The sequence below is a fragment of the Nilaparvata lugens genome, chromosome 13, assembly GCF_014356525.2.
Source record: "Nilaparvata lugens isolate BPH chromosome 13, ASM1435652v1, whole genome shotgun sequence".
Taxonomy (NCBI): Eukaryota; Metazoa; Arthropoda; class Insecta; order Hemiptera; family Delphacidae; genus Nilaparvata; species Nilaparvata lugens.
The window spans coordinates 30,233,984-30,257,586 of NC_052516.1; the positions used below are offsets into that span (position 1 = coordinate 30,233,984).

General features: G+C 33.6%; 1 protein-coding gene across 1 annotated transcript in view; it reads left to right on the forward strand.

The window, feature by feature from the left end:
- Positions 1–23,320, forward strand: part of LOC111043282 — a 184,782-nt gene extending 161,462 nt beyond the window's left edge. The window contains exon 3 of the mRNA XM_039440291.1: positions 19,449–23,320. Within this exon, the coding sequence (XP_039296225.1) occupies positions 19,449–21,133 (1,685 nt within the window). The 3' untranslated portion in view covers positions 21,134–23,320. The remainder of the gene's footprint in view (positions 1–19,448) is intronic.
- The last annotated feature ends 283 nt before the right edge of the window (positions 23,321–23,603 follow it).

Consider the following 23,603-nt stretch of genomic DNA (forward strand, 5'->3'; position numbering starts at 1 on the left):
GCACAAGGACTACCTTATTATTTTATCTATCAATGTTATCACATTAGTGTTATTTGCATTGTAAATAAATAAAAATATTTTTTTGAAACACCGCCGATTTTTGTAGTTACATCACATCATATCATTATCGTTATTCAAATTGCACTCTATCTTTATTCTCATTAATTAATTTTTCATACTATTCATTTTTTTATACTTTGTCAAATTCTTTGAATAATAATCACTTCTGTCATTTGATGTAAATTAGTGTATAATCTAGTATATATTGAAACATACATAAAAAAGAACTCTGATCTCTAATCTAATCCAATCTATCCTTTCCCTTGTTCTGTACCGCTTTCTCTCTCTTCATCTGCTCCTATCTTTCTCTCCCTCTCTGTCAAATCTCTCTCTCAATTCACCTCTCATACACACACACGCACACACGTCCACATTAAGCTGCGTACACATATACGCTCTTCCAACCCGCACCGAGCACGCTCCTCCCTCGTACCGCCCTCGTACCGCCCTCGTTCCTCCATCGAACTACAGTCGCGCCGCCCACGCACCCATCATGAACGTTACGGAAGATGTTAGATCTTCTCGCGTTCCCCGGTCGAACCATTGTTGCTCCCCGGTCGATCATCAATCGCTCTGCTGGAGTGACGTTCGGTTGCGGAGCAGAGCGAAAGTCTGTACGCACCTTTATATTTGAAAGTGGTGAACTGATTTTAGAGTTGTCTTGCATCACATGTGCGCGATCAGAGGGTACGGTATGCATTATTATCGGATCACTCTGTATATGGCAAATTTTAACTGACATCATTCCGTGTCAACAACACCAGCCCTTCCTATTCAAAAAATTCTGACAGATTGAAGTGAATTACACCATAGTCGTTTTGTATTGGTGACCACTACTAGCCTACTTCCATCAGTCAGCATACCTTGTAAACAACATCAACCTTTCCCGTACAACTAATGCTGTCAGCTTGAACTGAATTTTATAGGTGACCACCACTGGTCACTTCCATATGCAGTAAAACAAGACGTTTCGTAACAACACTAGTGGTTCTATACTATGTCTATACCTATGTATGTTTTATCTATATCTGTATCTTTATCAGTAGGCCTCAATAGTTCATTAACCTAGAGAGGTTCTTCACATCCAGCAAACTTTGGGTGAGTCATTGTGTTACGTGAGTGATTAGATGGTTGTGATTTTCCTTGGTAACGCAGTGAGTGGTTGTGTGGTTTGGAATCCACATAAATAATTAAATTTTTTCTCCTTTCAACAGAATAATACAGTAGAAGGTTGCAACTCACAATAGTATGTAAGAAAGTTTTTATCTATCAATTGATTACAACAAATTGCTTCTCAACAACAAATTGCTTCTTCCTATCTCAAGTAATATATCGTAATTATAAAAGATTTTTCCGCAAAATAACATTTTTTCAGCAGTAAGTCTTCCATTTTCAAAAAAAGATTGAAATATTGGTTGTTGAAATAAGTGAGGAGGAGACTGTGGCTTGGTCTTGGCGGGCGGCGGACTCACCTGACTGCAAAATTAACATGACTTTTACTGACTCTATACCAATACTGACTGACTCTATACGATACAGACTGGCTATATACGATACAGAAGGACTTTACAATACAGAATGACTTTCTGCGATACAAAACTATGACATTCATTTGAATGAAATTACCCTCATAAATTGAATAATTTTGCCTCTCTTTCTTCTCCCCCTCATAAGGATTCACTATACCTACTTGAAATTTCAACTCGAGTCTACGCACAGGCCACAGTGCCCATGTAGACTCATTCCATAACCTATAATATGGAAACTTAATTTAAGTACATAATTATTCGTATTTTATATTTTATATTATTCATCATTTGTGTACTTACTGTATTTTTGGAATAAAGAATATTCTTGATTGATTGATTGATTAATTCCAATGAAATATTTGAATATATACAGTATATCCTCCATTATCTTCCAGCCGTATAAGAATAAGATAGTCGATAGCCGTATAAGATAGTTGATATAGCTATTTCGAATAAGTTTTTGTCTAACTGTCACACCTTTGTATTATTTTTGTGTTTTTGGTAAAATAAATTGAATTGAAATAATAATTATGATTAAATGAAAATCCAAATTAAATTCTGTAATTATTAATTCATTAGCATTTGAATAAATGCAATATCTCAGTAATTTTCATCTGTCGAATTTAAACATTCTCCTGGGCATAAAATATTGGAGATTTCAGACAAAAGCAAGATGAAAATGTATGAACACATTCATAAAGAATCAATGACATTAATGTTTTGCACAGCAGACAAGTAATTCATTGGAAAAGAAGACAATTATACACTTACATTCATTTGTACTTAAGTAATCTAGAATACAGATTATTATTTATTCTAGATTCCTTGCATGTTTTACATATGATGAACATACATTCACTGAAAACTATATGCACTAAACTAAACTACATACAGTCAAAATATGATGTGTGAAACGATGCAGTGCAGGCCAGCATTTTATCAATCCACAATACTTTATTCAAATAAATATGAACTTTTCTTGTTTTATGCCCGGTTGCAGAGTCGCCACATAAAGTTAAAATTAGGCATTTAACTTATTCATGAAGCCATAACTCCACTTTTCGTAGCAAAGATGTCAATGTAAACTATAGCTCCTATAGAACTAAAAACGCCCAATTAAACACATGAGTCGTCAAAAAGAGCTTATTTATGTCTCCAATAGCTAAAAATCTGGTGTGGCGCACTCACACAACTTTCCTTGCCGTTATGAAAATTGATCACCTGACGCTAATGTTCCCGCGCATGTCTACTATTCAAAGATTTCAGCCAGCTGGTGACAGAGCAATAACGCTGGAGACACACATGAGGTCTGTTACCTCTTTATAGTGAATGATTTAATAGAATCAACAATAATATGCAATTGAATAATCACATTTTCTTGAATTTAAAGCTTATTTTCAATTTTAGGTGAAAATGTTACTGAACATTAATTGTAGAGATTTTCATGCTCAATCTACTCCACTTGATTTTTTTTGTTTCAATTGTATCTTAAGCCTGATAATTGGGAATCTATCTGCATTTGATGGGACGGAGATCCTGAAATTTTTACAGATATGGGACTTGTTGATAGAGCTTATCAATGACTATTTTAGGTAAGAATTTGATCAAAATCGTTGGAGCCGTTTCCGAGAAAATCACGAAAAACCCTGTTTTTGACAACATTTTCGCCATTTTAGCCGTCATCTTGAACGCATTTGATCTAAATTGTTCGTGTCGGATCCTTATAGTGAAAGGAACTTAAGTTCCAAATTTCAAGTCATTCCGTTAATTGGGAGATGAGATATCGTGTACACAGACGCACATACATTCACACACACACACACACACACACACACACACACACACATACAGACCAATACCCAAAAACCAGTTTTTTGGACTCAGGGGACCTTGAAACGTAATACTTTCCTTACCTATGGTAATAGGGCAAGGAAAGTAAAAACGGTCATTTAAGTTTTTGGCCCGAATTCGTGCTGTTAAATCCAATATCTACACTAGCCAAAATGGATTTTAGAGGTTGTGATAGCTTTTTTTGAAAGATGTTTATTAAAAACCATCTGTAATATTATCGCTAAATATGGTGAGAAATCTCGCCAATAGCCAAGATTCGCCAATAATTATGGTTTATCAATTTTATGTGAGGTCTTTTAGGTCTGTTCACAGTGATGTCGATCGAAACTTTCCAGATGCCAAGACATTGGTTGGATAGAAGCATGTACGGAAAAAAGTGAATAGAGCTGCAGTGTGACTTATGTGTGATGCTAACTCGAGATATAGCTAAATGGGCTTCAGCAAACGACTGTGCAACGACCAACCATATGTCAGTGATTTTAAACTATATCTCACATAGCTATATTATAGTTGAAGCGATCTCCTGGATACATGAATAACAGTCAACTGATTCTGCCTCACGTAACACAATGACAAAAAGAAGAGAAGATTATATATTGATAATATAGTGTTGTAGTGTTAGTCTTTGTGTTTCTCTTTTAATATATTACGAATTGCTATTTATCTATATGCTGTGTAAATGTAATGTTTCGAAATATTTTGCTATACCTACTGATGTTATTGAAAATGTTCATTCAAGTTTTATTAAGAATAAGATGTTGACGAAAAATGTATTTATGCTAGTGACTTACATCATGTAATCTTGAACTTTTGACGAGGCCTGAAATGTACTGTACAAATGTATTTATTGGTCAATAAAACAAATTTATTATTATTATTATTATTATTATGATGGAAGTCTCATATAATTTGAAACAGTGATTCTCTCCATATTCAATCAAAACTGTATTATTCTGCCCAAAACTCCTGTTAGTTAACCTCCTCAAAAAGAAATGGATATTATCTATAATGCAATATCATATAATAATTGAACGTGATTTTCCTCATAGTCAATCAAAACTGTAATAATCTGCCCAAAACTCCTGATAATTTCAGCTATAACGGGTACAGTTCCAATGAGATATCTATTACCGTAATTCAATTCAATCCAACCTGCACAATTACCTCAGTATCAAATTTATTCCAGTACATGAAACTGTATTACAAGATTGACTACTTCATTATTGAATTCGTATTACACTGACTCAAACTGTATTACCACAATAATGTTAACTGTATTTTTACAGTAGTACATTATCAAGACCTCTATATTGACTGTATGTGAAATTCCCCTGTGCGCCAAACAGGTTTATGTGTGAAATGTGAAGTCTAAATGGGAAATCTGATCAGGGTGGGGTTGTTCTAGAAAGGAGGGGGGGAGTTCAGGGAGTCCCTCTGGGCTGAAGGGGGGAAATCCTAAGCTGGTTACAGTAGTGTTGTAGAGGCTTAACTGATTCATATTCTAGTTGCTGAATTAAATATATGTACTGTTGTGTAGTTTAAATGGTTATATATAACTGTAAAATACATATATGTTGAGAATTAGTATATCCATTTGTATACACTGTGGTATAGTTAGAATACATATATCTATCTGTAAAACACATATATCTTCCTTTAAAATACATATCCAGTATGTTTAGAATGATTATACCTATGTGTATACACTGAAATATAGTTGGGATACATATATCTACATGTTAAATCTATATGTGGAGTGTTTGGAATGGGTATATAGGTATAAATAACGGTTAACAGCATTATCGGATTATAGCACAAGTCATATATGTTGTGGGATGAATCTCTGCGTCATAGCTATCAGAAATCAGGTTTTCGGTCAATGGCACTTTCAACTTTGCAGAACCGTTGCAAAATGACAAATTAGCTGGATGCAACTGCGAAGATAATTTAATTTTAGATGAAAATACAAATTCACCAATATTTCCTATCGATATTATCTATTCCAGTGATTTTACTCCATTCAGTTCATGAAAATGAGAAAATTTCATGTTAAACATCCCATATACGTTTGTTTTAATACTAGCATGCAATCCTTGCTCCGCAAGGGTCTACTTAAAAACTTGACAAACTGAAAACTTGACCTACTGAAATATTGAAGAATTTAAAATAGGTCTATTAAGAAAATAATAAATTAAGAAACCCGGTAAATTAAGAATCTTTAATGCAAAATTTCAAGTTAATCAGCCCAGTAATTCAAATGTAATGTGCGCCATTCGTGAATTTCCCATCCCGTACGTCTATAAGCCCATTCTTCCCTGTATTATATAATAAAGAATACAATTTAAATGCTATTAATTATTATAATATTAGAATACAAACTTAATTAGGTGTGATACTTCTTAGTTTTGTAATTTTTTAATGAAGTATACTCCAACTAATATAATAATGTAGTTTATTACAGTAAAACTCCAATTAATTAATGTACAACTAGTATAATTTTAATGAAGTATACTCCAACAAAACTCAAATATCAAAGTGCTTTCGTTTTTTATCAGGGCCACATTACATAGTCATTTATATGATTATCGTATTCTATTGTAATGATAGTCTACTAAGTTATTTTGGAAAATTCAACACTGATTTGATGACATTCTCATACAGTCTTGGAAAATTTGCATCATTAACTTCATTCTAAAAGTTGATATCTTGAATATAGTATGAACTGTTCTGTCTATTGGAAAACGTATAGAGGAATTTCATTACACACACACCCACATCTAGAACTGGTTGTCAATACATCAATAAATTTCGAATGAGATGTAGAAATAAATATCAAAATAGACCAGTATTCTCTAGACTTCTAGTAAACTCTATATTGGTTCCACTACAACATGATTGCCAATATATTATGTTACATATTAGAAAGCAAGTTACATGCTACAAAACCCTTATGAAATGTCACTCATGTGACATAGATATATTAATGATGGTTGTTGTGGATGAAATATGGGTTTCCTAATAGATAAATACAAAGGAATGTACAAATACAGGTATAACGACTGGTTTCCCAATGAAAGAGGAGTAGCGTAATTGATCCAAATTCAGCAGTGAACAGAGAATATAGAATGCACTCTCTTGCAGTGGACTGGTTCAGTGAAAGCTTTGTATACTTGTAATTTGACGTACTATTTCACAATGTTGACAAGAATCATGAATACTTTCGGGAAAAAGAACAAAAATATGGATGGTACAGTTCTAACCGATATTTGAGCTTAGTAAAGTTAGATTAACTTTTTTGTTAGGGCTACTCTTAATTATCAAGGAATTGAAAGTTCAAGTTCCCTTTTTGAAAACTTTTACTCACAACATGTTTCAACATAATAGTTATTTGTGCAACTAGTGCGCAAAGTGTCAGTTTGCTGCACCGAAAGAAACGTTTACGCCCGAGCCGTAGGCGAGGGCGGAATGGTTTCTTGAGTGCAGCAGAGGAACTTTGCGCACGTATTTCACATTAAGTTTTTCCTACAGTTACCATTGAATATGAAAAGTGGGTAATTATGGTAAAATTGCCTGAAATCCATCAAATGTTTTTCTGTGTAATGTTATTATTGATAAAAACCTTAATCCTAAAATCCTAAAGTCCTCGTTGTCCTTGGTTATAATATTATAATATAATGTAATAATTAGCGCGTTGTGCTTGGTTGCACCTCTGCTCACTATAGCAGCCACAGCAGTCACTGTTACCAACTTCATTTTGATTTTGCTGCACTGTTGCTCCATATAACCTACTAAGTATTTTGCGTTGCCATGTTGCAAATCTGGAGTGCAGAAAAATTTTTCCCGCACTAGAGCGGAAAAGTGATTCTTTGCGTTCTGTAATCAGTGCAGCAATGGCCACTTTTCAACGTAACTGTAGGAAAAGGACATTTTCACTCACTTGAAATGTTGAAGCATGCGAGTAAAAGTTTTTGAAACGGTACTTGATTTTTTTAGTTACTGATGATTTAACACAACATTTCACATAGATTGTACATTTTCTTTAATTTTTAAGAAATCTCTCCTCTCTTACTCCCTATCCCAACTAATTCTCCATCGTGAAGATCTCTTCTTCACTTCACTTCTCAAGTGAAATTAGACTATCGCTTTCCATAAGCACACAACAAATTTCACAAAAATTTTAGGCTTTTAGAATAATATATAGAGCTTTTTTACGTAAACGAGTTCGATACTCGATATTGAGGATACTTTAAAAATTTGCTCAAACTTTTAAGAAATCTCTCCTCTCTTACTCCTTGTCCCAGCTCCATCGTGAAGATTTTTTTGGTATATTGAAGAAATTTTCTTGGTATACAGAGAGTCCCACGAAACGTGCAACAGCCGAAAACAATAGGACCTACATGAAATTTGCAACAAAAAAATGTCCAGTAAATTTTCTTATATCGACCTCAGTTTTTGAGATACTTCGATTTGCCGATATATTCGAGAAACGTCAATAACTGGAAAACTATCATTACTCTAAGTTCTAATTAATAGTCTTCAATAATCAATATTCTTGATATTATTCTCCCGGGTAGCAACTGGCTACAGCAAACTTCAATGTGCCGACGACCATTGATCAAAATTAGGATCGCGCTGATCCAGTATTCATCCATATATTCATCGATGCAATTATACTTTGGAAGTATTGATTAATTCATTCTTCAAAAGGATTGGAGGAGGCACAACAGTAACTCAACGTATGAAATGAAGTGCAACGTATTGAAATCATTGCAATCTTGTGACTATAGGCATGAAACTCGTTGATCTATTACAATGTTGCTCTGCATTGCATTTCCGGTTGAGGAATGTTGTCATAAATTTAAAAATACACAGAAAAAATTCTTCAGCACTTTCACTGTTGCAACAATCAGTCGGCTATTGTTACAGTCTAATTACATGTTTGCAGGACATGTTTATGATCTGTCTGCTCGTAAAAGTGGACCATTACGGGAGCTACGACTACTGCTATTACTCCAGGGGTAGTTGTTGCTCCATATTGAGACATCAGCTTTCTATAGGCCACTAGGGCAGTCTATATAAACTTTTATCACTTTATCTGATTGAAATAAGTTGGGACTTCAGCGTGCATTCGACTAGAAACCGACTTTGCTGGTTTAAATAATTAACAAAAATCAAAAAATGTACAATTTAAATTGTTTCAAAATTTGATTCAAATTGATTTTAAATTTGAAATTCATTTTAAATTTCAAATTCATTTGAAAAATTTTTAAATTTCAAATTCATTTTTAAATTTAAAAAATGTACAATTTAAATGAACAATTTAATGAAAACTGTTGCTATTGAAATTTTTTATTGTTGAATAAATTGTTGAAATTGAATATGTTTTATAATTGAACATTTCTAATTTTTCTCCTCCCAACCAATCAGATACCAGCGTTGTCAGGAAATTACGACTACCTCTTGCATCTTTTTTCGTGCTCCATATTCTGATCTATAGTAAGATGTTATAATAACAGTGTAGAAGATGGGAAAACAGCGTTAACGATTCTCTGCCTTGCCACTACCTTCTATAGAAGGACTACATAGTGGCCGGTACATAGGAAAGTACAAAATACAACTAAAGTGAGGTCCACGATGTAATGGCAGTGGAGAAAGATAGGATAACTGCGTTGCCGATTCTTTGCCTTGCTACTGACTTGTATAGAAGATAGCTGATACCGGTACATTTGATGTACTACTAATGCTGCGTTTACACCGGAGTTAATAACACGAGTTATTAACAAAAAGTTATTAACTTGACTGAATCGTCAAAAATTTCACTTGACAAAAGTTGATAACTCATGTTTCTAACAGAAAATTCCTTGTTATTAACAAGATCTTGTTATCAATATAATTGACTTCCATATGATTTCACTTAACGAGAGTATTCATATGATATAACAGCCGGAACAAAAAGCAAAAAATTGTCTTCAAAACATTTTAAATTGAAACATGTGAATCATTAACATGATGATCTTCATCTGATCTAATGTAAATAAATTATAATGCGTTTACACCAGAGTTTAAAGCAAAAGTTTTCAGCATAAGTTAATAGCATTTTCTTTTGGCTGCTAGTTTTGTTATCAACAAAAGTTAATAACTTTGTCACGTGTTTCGTCTGCAGCTATAGTGATTGGGGAACAGCTGTAGTTGTAGGGTAGGGATGCTGGGCGAGGGGGTTGCGGGGAAGATAGTAACCTGTTATTAACAAAAGTTAATGCGATAAAAGAGGCTTTTGTTAACATAACACATCTCCTTTGATCTTTACCGACTCTCGATGGATAATAACAAGGAATTTTCTGTTAAAAACACGAGTTATTAACTTTTGTTGAGAGAAATTTTTGTCGAATCAGTCAAATTGACAACTTTTTATTAATAACTCATGTTATCAACTACGGTGTAAACGCAACTTAACATGATGTTATTGACTTTTGTAATTAATATCAGTTGATAACAAAAATGTTAAAAACTTGTGTTATTAACTCCGGTGTAAACGCAGCTTTACTGTTCATTCTTGTTTGAAATAGGCTGATTAATTATATTTCATCCGTCAAAGATAAATAGATTTTTCAATGATCAAATAATACAATTTCATTATTGAGATTAAATATTTTGTTAAATATATATGTGATTACATTGTTTAAAAACTATTTGGCAACGTAGTGGAGCTAGAGAAGTATAGAGATATCTGCTTTGTCGAGTGATAGACAAGAATAACAACACCAATGTTAATCAAATACTGTTATTATAATGTGGACTTCACAATTTATTATAGTCCATGTGACTTGAAATATTCAATTTGACAACGCTGCATCAACTATAACGCCAGCAGAATGTTGCCAGATTGAATATATTATTCAGTCATATGGGCTTGAATGAGCTAAAGCTTGTTGTATTCTTACATTAGAATATCATCAGTCACATGGACATATTATAGATAAGACGAACAGGAAGAAGAAGAAGAAGAAGAAGAAGAAGAAGAAGAAGAAGAAGAAGAAGAAGCAAGAAAGAAGAACACAAAGCAAACGTAAAAGTATAACAGATATAGATCCAATAGTCCAATTCCTCGAAATGATATCGAGACCTAATTCATCATTATGCAATGATTAATAATTACATTTGACATATAAATGACATTTCAGATGAAAGTGAAACTGTGTTAATAATGAGCTATAGCCAATAAAGTGTAACTAAACTGTGGGTATAATCAGATGCAGTTCACTATGAAAATACTACAGATAATCTATAGATATAGTGAGATTAGGTATAACCAGATGAAGTCAGATATATTATATAGATATAGTCAGATACAGTTGAAGTCATAGTTTCTGGTAGTGATATTGTATGAGATTTACTCAAATTGTCAGCATTGTTTAAATGTAGAGAATTGATGTTATTTGTAGGGAGTGGTGACAGTTATGAAGTGAATCTAACTATAGTTATGTAATAATCCGATCACTTCACTTTCCGCCATAACTGCAGCTGTTTCCAATTTAATTTTCCTCCATTATAATTTTACGGTTGTTGGGATATTATCAGCTGATTAGTGCTAAGCTGTTATCTCCGGTTGGGGTCGCTATTTTACGTCATCTTCCAACATTTCTTCCTGCTTATGTGTTAGTTATTTACAAGTTGTTCCACTTGAGATTTGTGTTTATTCTTTCTAAAATTAATTCTAGAAATTGTAAACAGCTAAGGGTCAAGGAATTGAATTTCTTTCAATAAATAATATGAGATGTCTCAATGTTTGTTACTTTGTCGGTAAGTGATACCATAATAGAGAAAAATAAAGCATGAGAAGATATCCCTGGACGTTAATGTTGCAAATTCCACTGTTAACTCAAGGCGATAGTCCAAAGCTGCGTTTACACCAAAATTATTAACAAAATGTTTTCCGTTATAATATATAATGAATAATTAGCGCGTTGTGCTTGGTTGCACCTCTGCTCACTATAGCAGCCACAGCAGTCACTGTTACCAACTTCATTTTGATTTTGCTGCACTGTTGCTCCACATAACCTACTAAGTATTTTGCGTTGCCATGTTGCAAATCTGGAGTGCAGAAAAATTTTTTCGCCCCACTTGGATGTAATGAGCTGGTTTTCGTGCGTCATATGGAGGCCGAAAATGATTGTTTTCTGACCAGGCCGGTAAAAGTTTTACGGCCCTAGGGCTGTAAAATAACCTTGAAGTCAGCTGATTCTGATTTGATGTGAACGTGTTTACTAAAAGGTTTATGAAACGGAATCAGTTTATGCTTCTAGAATTGAATAAGTATTCTGCAATAAGATACTATCTTTTTATTTGGATGAATAAAATACAGATAAGATATATATTATAAACTATTCAAACTCGATTTTCAGAGTAGGATAGAACTTCTAACCTAAACTTCCGAAGTCAACGACAACAAACATTGTTGACGTTGACATTCAGATTGGCCAAATTTCAAGTGTGCCAAAACAGCTGATCAAAAAACTTTTCATTATTTGTGTTTATTATTCAAGAATCAAAACATTTATAATAATAATATCATATTGTCATTTGGAAGAATAAAAAATATAAACCCAACCTCTTACATAATTATTGAACATAATCTTTTAGGTTATTTAGACAAATCAGAATAAAAAATAAAAATACTTGGACAATTTCCTTATATTCAGATTACCTCAGATTTGCTAGTGCTATGACCTTCCTGTTTTGCTTTCGGAAGTGTCTAATAAACAATTATTCTCATATTTATATTGTTTATTTTTCTGTGTGGCGAAAAATAACGTTCTCACCATGGGCAAAAATGTATTTCCGGCTCTCAATCTTTTCTAGTCCTCGGCCTACGGCCTCGGACTTATTAACAAAATGTTTTCCGTCCTAATAGATTTTATTAGATTGAACATAACTTATCGTACACATGATGTGCATATGTGTTTGTCAAGCTCCGTTTAGTCTGATAGAATCTATAAGGACGGAAAAATGAACATTTTGTTAATAGCTTTGGTGTAAACGCAGCTTACTGTTAACTCAAGCCGATAGTCCTAGTAGTTGTTTTGGTGAAGCTATGCGACGCTAGGAGTCTCTCTGTGCCGTTCTTACACTCTCACCCCAACAAAACAGTAATTGACCGAGCGAAGTGAGGTCTAAGATTCAAATCGACGGTTGGCATTTCTCTTAATTTTTAAATGTTCATATGTTGCGCATTTACGGCGAAACGCGGTAAAACATTTTTATGAAATTTGACAGGTATAATTTGACTTCTGACTGAAATTTGACTTTTTTAATTGCGCGTCGACGTATATACATGGTTTTAGGAAATATTGCATTTCAAGGATAATATAAAAGGGAAAAGGAGCCTCCTTCATACGCCAATATTAGAGTAAAAATCAGAATATGGAATTATTCATCATAAATCAGCTGACAAGTGATTAATTACACAGATGTGTGGAGAAGCCAGTCTATTGCTGTATTTCCATAGGGTCTATAGTTTCAATCAGGTACTTGTGGATGAGGATACTGCGTGAGGTCTACTGTTCACAGAACTACTAGTAATATACAGTAGTCAATAGTACTCGACTTGAGTTAACAAAAATCGTCTTGAAATTTGCAACATAAACGACCTTTACCATGGGATATCTTCTTATGCTATCTTTTCACTATGGTGATACTTTGATATTCCTTTAATGTTCAGTCTGTAATGGGTCTAACTACTGTTAAACTATATTTCAAAAATTTGATCTTCCCAGTAGGTATCTTGATACCTACTAGATAATTGCTTAGAAATATATGAAGAGTACGTCACCAGCCTTGGTCAGTAAAATGGATGATAAATATTAATATGCCGTTACATAATATTATAGACTGTAGAGTGAATTAGAAAAGGGACAGTAGAAATAAAAATTAAAATCTCAGCACCCTTTCAAATTATTTTGTCACAACATGTTTCCGACATTAATGCCATTTTCAAAAAAAAAAAAAAAAAAGACAAGGGACAGTAGTTATAAACTGGTTTGTCTTTTCTTGAGTACCTATACTAGTTGTAAATGATGAAATAAAAGAAAACACTTCTAAATAAATCCCTTGGTATTCTATAGATGTGAATAGGAATTTAAATAGTAGATAGTAGTGAATGGCTCGAACATTTCATTTGTTTGACTAGTTCTAAGAATGTAACATCTTTTGCGTTATAAGTCATCCAAACTTTTAAGAATAAGTCTAATTTTTCTACCTTACAATGACCGTGCAAGTCAATAACAAAAGAAATTGAATAAGCTTTGACTTGTAGTGATGAAAAATGGTTAGCATTAATCAAATTTCAAGGTTAGTGCAGCAATGCTCATACAAGTATAAATTCTATATTATCCCAGAAATTATCATAGCATGAAAAATGTGGAAAACACTAAACCAATGAATAGTTTTCTTGTGATGTTTTTAAAGGAATTGAGCTGAGGGTTATTAATTATTATTTTACAAAGGCGACTTTCTAGAAGTATTTTAAACCAAGGTGATGATGATGGGATGAATGATAATACAATGAAGGTAGAGTTATGAATGAATAAAAATTATAGGTTATGCTATCCACTTGAATTGATTCGAGTCCACTTTTCAGTCCAGAAATGAATAAACTAGAAATTTTGAATTTGATTTGATTAAAAACCGAATATAATAAAATGATTACATTCAATAAACTCTCAGAACTTGAAAATATTGAGTTATTAAAAACATTTTGAACCATAAATAAAACACAAACTAATTCACTATGATTTCAAGCTGTACAATAATTGAAAAATTCCTCTAATTTTGAATAATATTTATTCTAAGCACTTCCTGCACTCTTTTAATTCTTGAAATTTTGTAATTTATCTCTCTTAAAATACTGTTGCTTATAGAAAAGACTCATAGAAGAGAAAAGACTGGAAAAATCATAGAAAGGTACAAAAATACATAAGAAATACTCTGGGTTCAAATAGAAAAAAATCAAAATTTTTAATCACAATACAAGCAATTGAGGGTCCTGCCAAACCCGAAGGTTTTTCTGCGGGTGCCCAGTTACAAGAAAAATCGAGTTACAAAAGATGAAAAACTTGGACAAAATAAATTTTACACTTCAAATATTTTAAGTATAAGATGAAAGAAAACAAATGCAAATTGCAAATTGAATCTTTCATATATATTATCTTATAAAATGTATTATCTATGAAAGCAGACTTCAAGAATCATCAAATTCCAGTTTCCAGTACCATAAAATCCAATGTACCTAGAAAGTATTCTAGGTACCTTGATAAAATCGGTTCATTAAATCAATTACCATTCAATCGATTCATTAATTACGAAACATGAAATAATGACACAGACATTAATTACATTGGCGCGGCGTTTTCTTTCTTCAGACTCGAATTTCAGCTGAATCACATTCGGTAATTGGTTGCATGGATAGGATGTTTCGTAAGATATTCGTGGTTTTTTGTCCGATTTTTTGCGCGAACCTCCCTAATGATCAGAGAGTATGGCATTAATTGAGTGCTGGGTGCGGTTGTAGCTGGATCTTGTAAGAGACGGATAATGCAATGGTATCTTCTCTCTGTGCTCTATGGTCTCATATGCCGTCTTTTATGCCCGCTAATAACTCATCCCTTCACAAAGTTCATAACATAAACAATATGTCAGTTACGGTACCTCATTCCTTAATGATCTTCCATTAATAATGTCAGAAGTGCTCATTTTATCGTGATGCTCCATAAATCCTAACTTTATAATACAGTTATTGCAGAAATCTATTTATGAATGAATAATGAATTTATTGCCAATATTACTTTATAATAATTATTATTATATCCCAGTAATTATTACTTTGTAGATAATAATATCCCAGCTTTTTAAAGGTCTTTTCAAAACATTAAAGTACTTTTATCCAAAATGGCGACTGATTGAAGTTTTAGCTTTTAAAGAAATCATTGATAAAGTTCAATCAGCCGCCATTTTGGATAAAAGTATCGCAGAACATTTTTATTGATGTCATATTTTTCGTTTTGAGAAGGCATTTAAAATTATGTATCACACAATTGGTGTTTACATTCAAAATATTTGAGTTACAACCCCTCATTTCTTCTAAAACTTCAATCAGTCGCCATTTTGGACTCAAGTATAATAGAACATTTCTATCGATGCCATCTTTCTTGTTCTAAAAAGGCCTTTAAATCATTTACCACACAAAGGGTGTTTACATTTGAAATATTAGAGTTGCAACCCCTCATTTCTTTAAAAACTAAAACTTCAATCAATCTCTATCTATCTATCAATCTCTATCTCACTCTCTCCTTCTCTCTTCTATGATTATTTTTTCTAGACCAGCTACAAGTTGCATGTAATACAACATAGTAATACATAACCACTACACTATCATTATAAATCTGCGGTTGATCCTCTGATTGTTCACTAATAGCTTCTTCTGATTGAAAATGAAATTTTAAATCCACTATCATTTCTCTCCATGGAATCTAATCTTTATTGAATTATCTCTCATATTAGCTTGATAATATTACATCGATGAAAGTTACGTAACATTATGAGTGTAAATTGAATTGAACTTTGAAATTAAATTGATCTTCATAAGAAGTTTAAAAGCTTTTTATTCTACTAGTCATTGTCAATTCAAACTCACTATAACCACTGAGAAAAAGTGTACTATTATAAATAACTATAATTATTATAAAAAACTATTATTATTATAAAGAACTGGTGCCGGTTGCATAAAAGACCGTTGAATTTCAATCGTGAATTATTTCACGAGAACCAATCAAAAAAGCCTTCTTTTCGTGAAAGCCTTCTCTGATTGGTTCTCGTGTAATCAATCACGATTAAAATTTAACAGGCTTTTTTGCAGTAAGGCCCTCATCTTTAAGTAGAGAACTGAGCTTTTTTGTAGAGAACCAAACTTTTAGTAAAGAAGTAAACGATCGTTTCTTTTTTCTGTGCTATAACTACGATTCAGCTGGATAGTTAACTCTCCAGCAAATTTACTCGTATTATACAAAGAAAATGAGCAAATTAATCAAACATAAGAATCACCGTAGTTACAGAAAAGAAAGCATGATAATTACATCTTTTCTCTCATTATTATAATAAATTATGCTATCTTTTCTCTATGGTATAATAATCTAGCAAAGTATTATTCATAGAAATTTCATCTCATTTGTAGAGGATTTGATTCACTGTTAAAATTCAATGATTATGATACCTGAACACTTGAACCCTACTGTACCCCTCTATTATTGAGCTACTAAGTACCGGTACAGTTAATTATTAATGAAATACGAAGATTTACTGAAATAATGGGTAGATTCAACCCTAATTATTTACGACTAATGGCTGACTGACTGACTCATTTCCTTTGTTTGCCTAATACAATTTCGGATGAAATCGACTTTCTGCTGATTCAGCTGTATTGTCGGAAACCCTAATTAGCTTCTCCCTTCCTCTCAACCTTCGCTGCCGAAATTCTCAGCGAATTTCTATAGAAACCACTACGTCTTTCTATAGAAATTTCTAGCATTTCGACGTCTGAAATTAGCGGCAAATAAGAGCGACTGCCTAATTAGTGCATTGTCAGTGTTTAATCACTCTTGCTTGCTGAATGGAAATGGGTGTGAGAGAGAGAGTGAAGTGTGTGTGTGAGAGAGAGAGTGAGAGCGAGTGGGATAGGGGATAATAAAGGAAGAGAGTGCCTGAGTCAGAACTGGTAGGAAAAAGAATAAAAGAAATGAGATGAGAGACTCAACTATAATGAGAGGAAGAAGGAATTGAGGAATGAGGAAGAGGTAATATGAAATGAAAGAGTGAGAAGAGAAAGATAAAATTCAAGAAAAATACAAGGGAGAAGTAAACGTGGAATGAAGAAGAAGAGAAGAAGAAGAAGAAGAAGAAGAAGAAGATGATGATGATGAAAAATGTATAAGATTGGATTTGATTAATAAATTCATGTAGATAACAATATATGTTAGCTAGATGGCTAGTTTATAATAATATTAGGAATGCTGTATAGCCGATTATTCAATCAATTTTGTTTAGTGAGAAATGAACTTTGCCTACTATTTTGAACATTAAATTCGATGGTGGTGATAGAATTGTGTAGTACAGTATTTGTATCTCCATACATCAGATAAGCTGGAACAGGTCAATGTTTACTCTTGGAAAAGGAGACCATTAAAAGGATATCCTTACCATTAGCACTTAACTGGGAGGAGGAGGAGGAGGAGGAGGAGGAGGAGAGGAAGAAGAAGAAGAAGAAGAAGAAGTACAAAACCAAGATAAGAAGGTGAAGGAAAATAATAATAAGGAGAAAAAAGAATAAAATAGGGATGAAAAAGAAGATTGAAAGAAAGAGCAGTAGGATCAGATAACAGGACAAAAAGGATGAACAGTAAAATGATAATTTTCAATGATGAAGTAGAGGAAGAAAGCATTCTGGGAATTATTGGAGTGAGGGAAATAGTGAGAATCAGTAAGAGAGAGTGTGTGTGTGAGAGAGAGAGAGTCAGAGAGTGAAATCAACGACTAAATTTGAGGAATAAAATAACATGGTGAGGAATGAAATAGACCATCGCTTGAAACTGAGATGAGGAATGAATATTAGAGAACCAACAAAGAGGATCAATAATAAGAAAGAGAAGGAATATGAAAAATCATTATTGAACCAAGAAGCTGTCTCTATAATTTCTCAGCTGTTGCTTGAAAAATAAGTAACGAGAAATTTCAATGCTGAGCAAAGAATAGGAAAACTTTCTGGATGTCCTCATTGTGAAAATCGCTGAAGGCATGACATACACTGATAGCAATGTTGACAGACTTGATAAATTCGAGCGACATGCAATTTAGCACATGTTGAATTTTCGTATCAAATATTTCAGTGATTAGAGTTGTTGTATCTTACACAAGTAGTATTATAATACTCAAGCCTTACTGAAATTATACCGAAAAATTTCTGCTTTCAGTGGGCCAATGTTTAATCTTACTATCACTCATTGAAGATAGTATTTCTCATTTATTTTCCTCATCCTATTCGAGTCATCACTAGTATGTTTAAGTCTTTATTTCTATGTGATTGAACATTGTTTCAAGCATGCCCCTCCTCTAGTAATTTGTATACAGTTGAGTTAGCTCTTTCTTATGAATGAGTGTTTGTGCTTTTATTCATTGAAATCTGTGTATTATGTACATTGTAATGGTATAACAAATTATATTTTCATCACTGTAAAACTCATAAACTTGAGTGTATAAAATACATCCCAACCCTCTACTCCAAAGCTGTGTTTGTCATACGCTCTCATCAATCAAATAGACCTATCTTTAATTATCTCTGTTTCAAGATAACAAATTTCATTCCCCTCATTATGCATGATGTACAGAATCCATCTCATCTCCTTCCATTCTAAAGATACAGTAAAACCTCTCTATATAACGAACGAAACCCCATACAAAATTAATTTTGGCTCAGCTTTCTAGAATATTTTTGGTTTTCCTCCACTATGTAGAGAATTCTTCTCAACAACAACATTTTTATCAGAATATTAACTTCGTTATACAGAGTTTCAATTGCATTATGATGAATTATGATCTCTCCTGTATAACAAGGGAATCCAGTATCACAAGATGTCAAACGATATGATGCGATAGCATCTTCAAACTCAAGTACTTTCACTCGACTGTGATATGTATGATAATGATAATAATAATATTTATTTATGCATGTACATTACAATCAATGTTTCGCATTTGTCAGTCTCAACAGAAGTCTTAATAGACTAGTAACTACGTACGTTATTATCAGATGAAATTGTACTGTACTTAATGGCGGATAGAAATCTTCAATCTTGAATCAAAAACATCTTGAATCAATTTCTGTTTAAACTTTGTGAAAATATGTGATGTTTAGTAGAAATATATCCGATTCAGATTTTCACCTTCTTTATTTGTGTGTTGCAGGAGATGGATGTGTGGAGAAGCCGCTCTGCACGCTGTGGAAGAACTACAACTCCAGCTCCAAACCAGACGTGCAGATGAAGCTGACCGTCACTCAGTCGGGACTGAAGGCGGTCACCAAGCAGCACGGCCTCACAGAGTACTGGAGCCACAGAGTGACCTACTGTGCGGCGCCAGCCGCCTTCCCCAAGGTCTTCTGCTGGGTGTACAGGCACGAGGGCCGCAAACTCAAACAGGAACTCAGGTGCCACGCGGTGCTCTGCCGGAAGGAGTCAACCGCACAACGGATGGCAGACGAACTCAGCATCAGGCTGGTCCAGGCGCTGTCCGAATTCAAACGCGACAAACTCAGCCGCCAGAACGCAAGGTTGTCACTAGCAAACGCAGTCTACGACAACCCTTCACTACCTAGGAGGAAGATCCTGTTGTCCACAGGATCCCACAACTATCGCCCGCCCTTGGAGAGATCGAAATCAGCTCCCAAACTGATGTCGATCGAGGAGAGTTTGGAAGAATATGAAGAAGCCGAGTTGAGGAAATCGTTCAGACGACCACGGTTCAACTCATCGTTTGCTAGGGTTGAAGACTTCCAGCAGAAACCCTCCTCAAAACCCTCAGAACTGTTCAGGAGGTCTATCAGGAAATGTGCTAAACTCGCCCCCAAAATAGATAGCAGTAGTTTGTTGAAGGATACTGTTGAGGAGAGGGCTGATTTATTGGCGCAGAGTCTGGGCAACAAAAATGATGACAACAACAATGATGAACTGCAGGAGAACAAGGTTGTTGAGGATCCTTCCGGTGAAGATGACGTCAATGACGAGGAGAGGCGGAAATGGGTGCCTGGTGATCTGAATTTCGACGAGGATGACGACATGACCACTGACACTGAGACTGATGACGTTGCTTCGAGAGTTGGCAGCAGCACGAGTGAGGAAGAGTGTGCTCTTGACGACCTCTCCCTACATCTGGTGGGAAGTGGAAGTTATCGTGACATCAAGGAGGAAGAAGATGATGACATCCTACCAACCGGCTACAGGGAAGCCACCACTGAACGACTGGACAGTGTCGGCGAAGAAGAAGATGATGATGACGATGATGACAATAATTGTCTGCAAGTACCTGGATACAGTGATGACTATGGCAGTAGGAGTAGTGTTGTGAATGTGGACAGTGAAAAGGTGGATGATGAAGCTTTACCAAATAGTTATAATACTAATAGTCTTGTACGTGATAGGAAGAAAATGTTTGAGCGCCTCCAACAACGTTCAGCATCTGTTGGGAACATTGAAGATGTGGCCTCTCTAGGTCATCTAGTACAAAACAATCAAGTCAAACAACCATACCGCAGCGCTCTAGTACAGAACCGCAGGAAAATGTTCGAGACTCCCTTCCAGGAGTGCGTGGTGAGTTTCCCCGACAAATCCTATCTAGAACTCGAGGAAGACTCAACCCCCAGTCTCCAGAGTATATCCAGTGGATCAGACACGTCTTCCAAGGCAGATCTGGGTCTTCGGAACCCCAAACCACACTATGATTTGGATTCACTTTCGGAGGAAGACAGTGACGAGAGTGGATATGTGGAGTCTGTACCTGTGGAGGGATCTGACGATAAGGAAAGAGATCTTCCCCATCATCAGCTCATGAAGGCCTGCGTTCTCACCCCCAAAACTGCTTGCCTCCAAGTATGACCAAAGAATTCCTCTTCCAACAACTAACTGGAAGAAACTCAACTCCAAAACAGTACCAATAATCCCTGAAACATCACATAATAATATCAGATAATCAAACCATAACTAAGTTACATATAATGTGGTGGAACTGTAGAATTATTTATAGACCAGTATATCAACCAATGAGCCTTCATGTATCTGTGGTGGAATAGGATAGTATTTTCTCTACAATAAATCTACCTAGATAGTTTAGAAATAACTTGATATCGAATGAAATTATGAGATATATCTGTTTTCTACTCTATTATTAAGTTATGAAAATGTTGAACATTGAATCAAATTTTTATGATGTTGGACTCAGCTACAGTAGGCTAGTTATCTTGAAGATGCATTATAAACAAAATTATATTTCTTGAATATCAGATTTTATTCTTATTCATCTAGAAATCAGTTGAGATGTATTGCAAATACGGTACTTTTCAAAGAATAATAAATTTAGTACAACAAATAAGTTTTGGAGAATGAATTATGAATAATAATAATTTAAAAAGTGAGAGTAACAAGAGAGGAGAAGATGATTATGTGAAACATATTTTTGTAAGAAGAATCTCAGAAAATCTCAGCAATTGACCAATGTAAATTAATCGAAGACTCTAATGGGAGAAACTGGAAGAATCTTAATTGAAATTAGTTGAATTTTAAAGCAGGACTAATATTGATTTTATACTTATCGTTCATAAATAATTAAAAATTTAGTCAACCGTATTTGAGATAAAAATAAATACAGTAGACTTATTACAATAAGTACCACTTGTGTTGAGAAGTTGAAAAGGTGAAAATAAAGGTTACATTTGATATTATTGAATCAATCACTGACTTTTTGTGAAAATGAATTGAGGTTTCTCATGATATAAAAGTACAAATAGTATATATAATAAATGTAGTTGATTTTAATAATTGCGGTCCAATCAAGATGTGATTGAAGATCATTCTTGATTGATGTACGTTAATCAATGTATGATCAGTGATCGAACTTGATCGACCAATAAGGAACTGGCTTTCAGGAGTAATACCTGGATCTTCCTCTTCATTGAGATGTAACTCAAACTTCCATCCCACGTAAACTTTCAATCATTTTCCTTAATCCTTTGGTACAGTAAATAAAACCAAATTTGATTGAAAACATATTTAAATCATCTTCTATTAGATTAGAGATTTCTATTTAATTTATCTTCTATTAATAATTGCAGATTTGCAGGCAACAGCTTTTTGAAATTGAATTAATTCGAATTATCTATAGCGAAATTGAATCTCAAGAGTACAAGAAAGCCATCTATGAGAAGTGTACTATGGCTAAGACTGAGGTTTCTACTGAAGCAATACTATTTTTCAGAATTTCATTTGTATAGTTTGAGGTATGAATATTTTTTATTCTTCGAGATAAGTATACATTTCATTGCTGTTTCCTTCGTAGATTTAAGTGTAATTTCACTCATTATTATTAGAAATGTATTTCTATTACTGTCAAGCATTAGAAGATAATTGAAGAGTTTGGAATTGGTTGGAGATGTACTAGCTTTAATAAATTTGATCGAATTTGTAATATTCTGATCGAGTGATAGATTAAATCGATTAATAGATTTGATTGGTTTTTTTAATAAGTTGATAAATTTGTAAGTTGAGTATTGGATGTTAGTAGCTTTATTCCGTTGCAAATCAACTGTTTTCCAATGAAAAATTCCATACATTTCTCTTATTATTAATTCATATTCTATTACAATTCTCATTCTAATCTGATCTGAATAATATTCACCTTGCTCTTATAGTATCAAATTAAGATCTGTTTATTTATAATTTTACTACAAAATTAAATTTCCCAAAACGTTTCTTACACTAGTTACCTGTTCGTAAATTAGTATTATTTTGTGTAAAAATTGACGTGTAAATTTTGTATCTATCCTGTATATTGTGTTACTAATGCAAAATGTATTTTATTAATGTTCTCGATAGTTGTGTAAATGTAGTTACTGAAACAAAACTACAATGTAACGTGTAAATCTGAAAACTAGATTATGGTAACTAGTTCTAATGAAGCTCTTTAAAATGCAGCTTGAAGTGTATTCAACTTGAATCATTATGAATAATGTTTGAATGCATTCGAATTAATTATGTATTTGTAAAGTGAATAAATTGAAATGAACTGTTTCTCGTTTGTTATTCTTTTCAATAATCACAGTTCGATTATTTTATACCGTATCTTTTTTTACTAACTGAATCCAATAATGAAATGAAAACACACATATATTGTCAAAATCTACAGTTTTATTTAGTACAGGACCATGGTTTCATGGTTTCGACTCAGTCGAAGTTTTGAGTCCTATAAACTTTAGCTTTATTAAAATCACAACATATCTCTGGGACAAGTTCAATTTATTTTAAAAAATGATTTGAAAAGAACTGTTTTCCATATTTGTTCTCAGTGATCTCA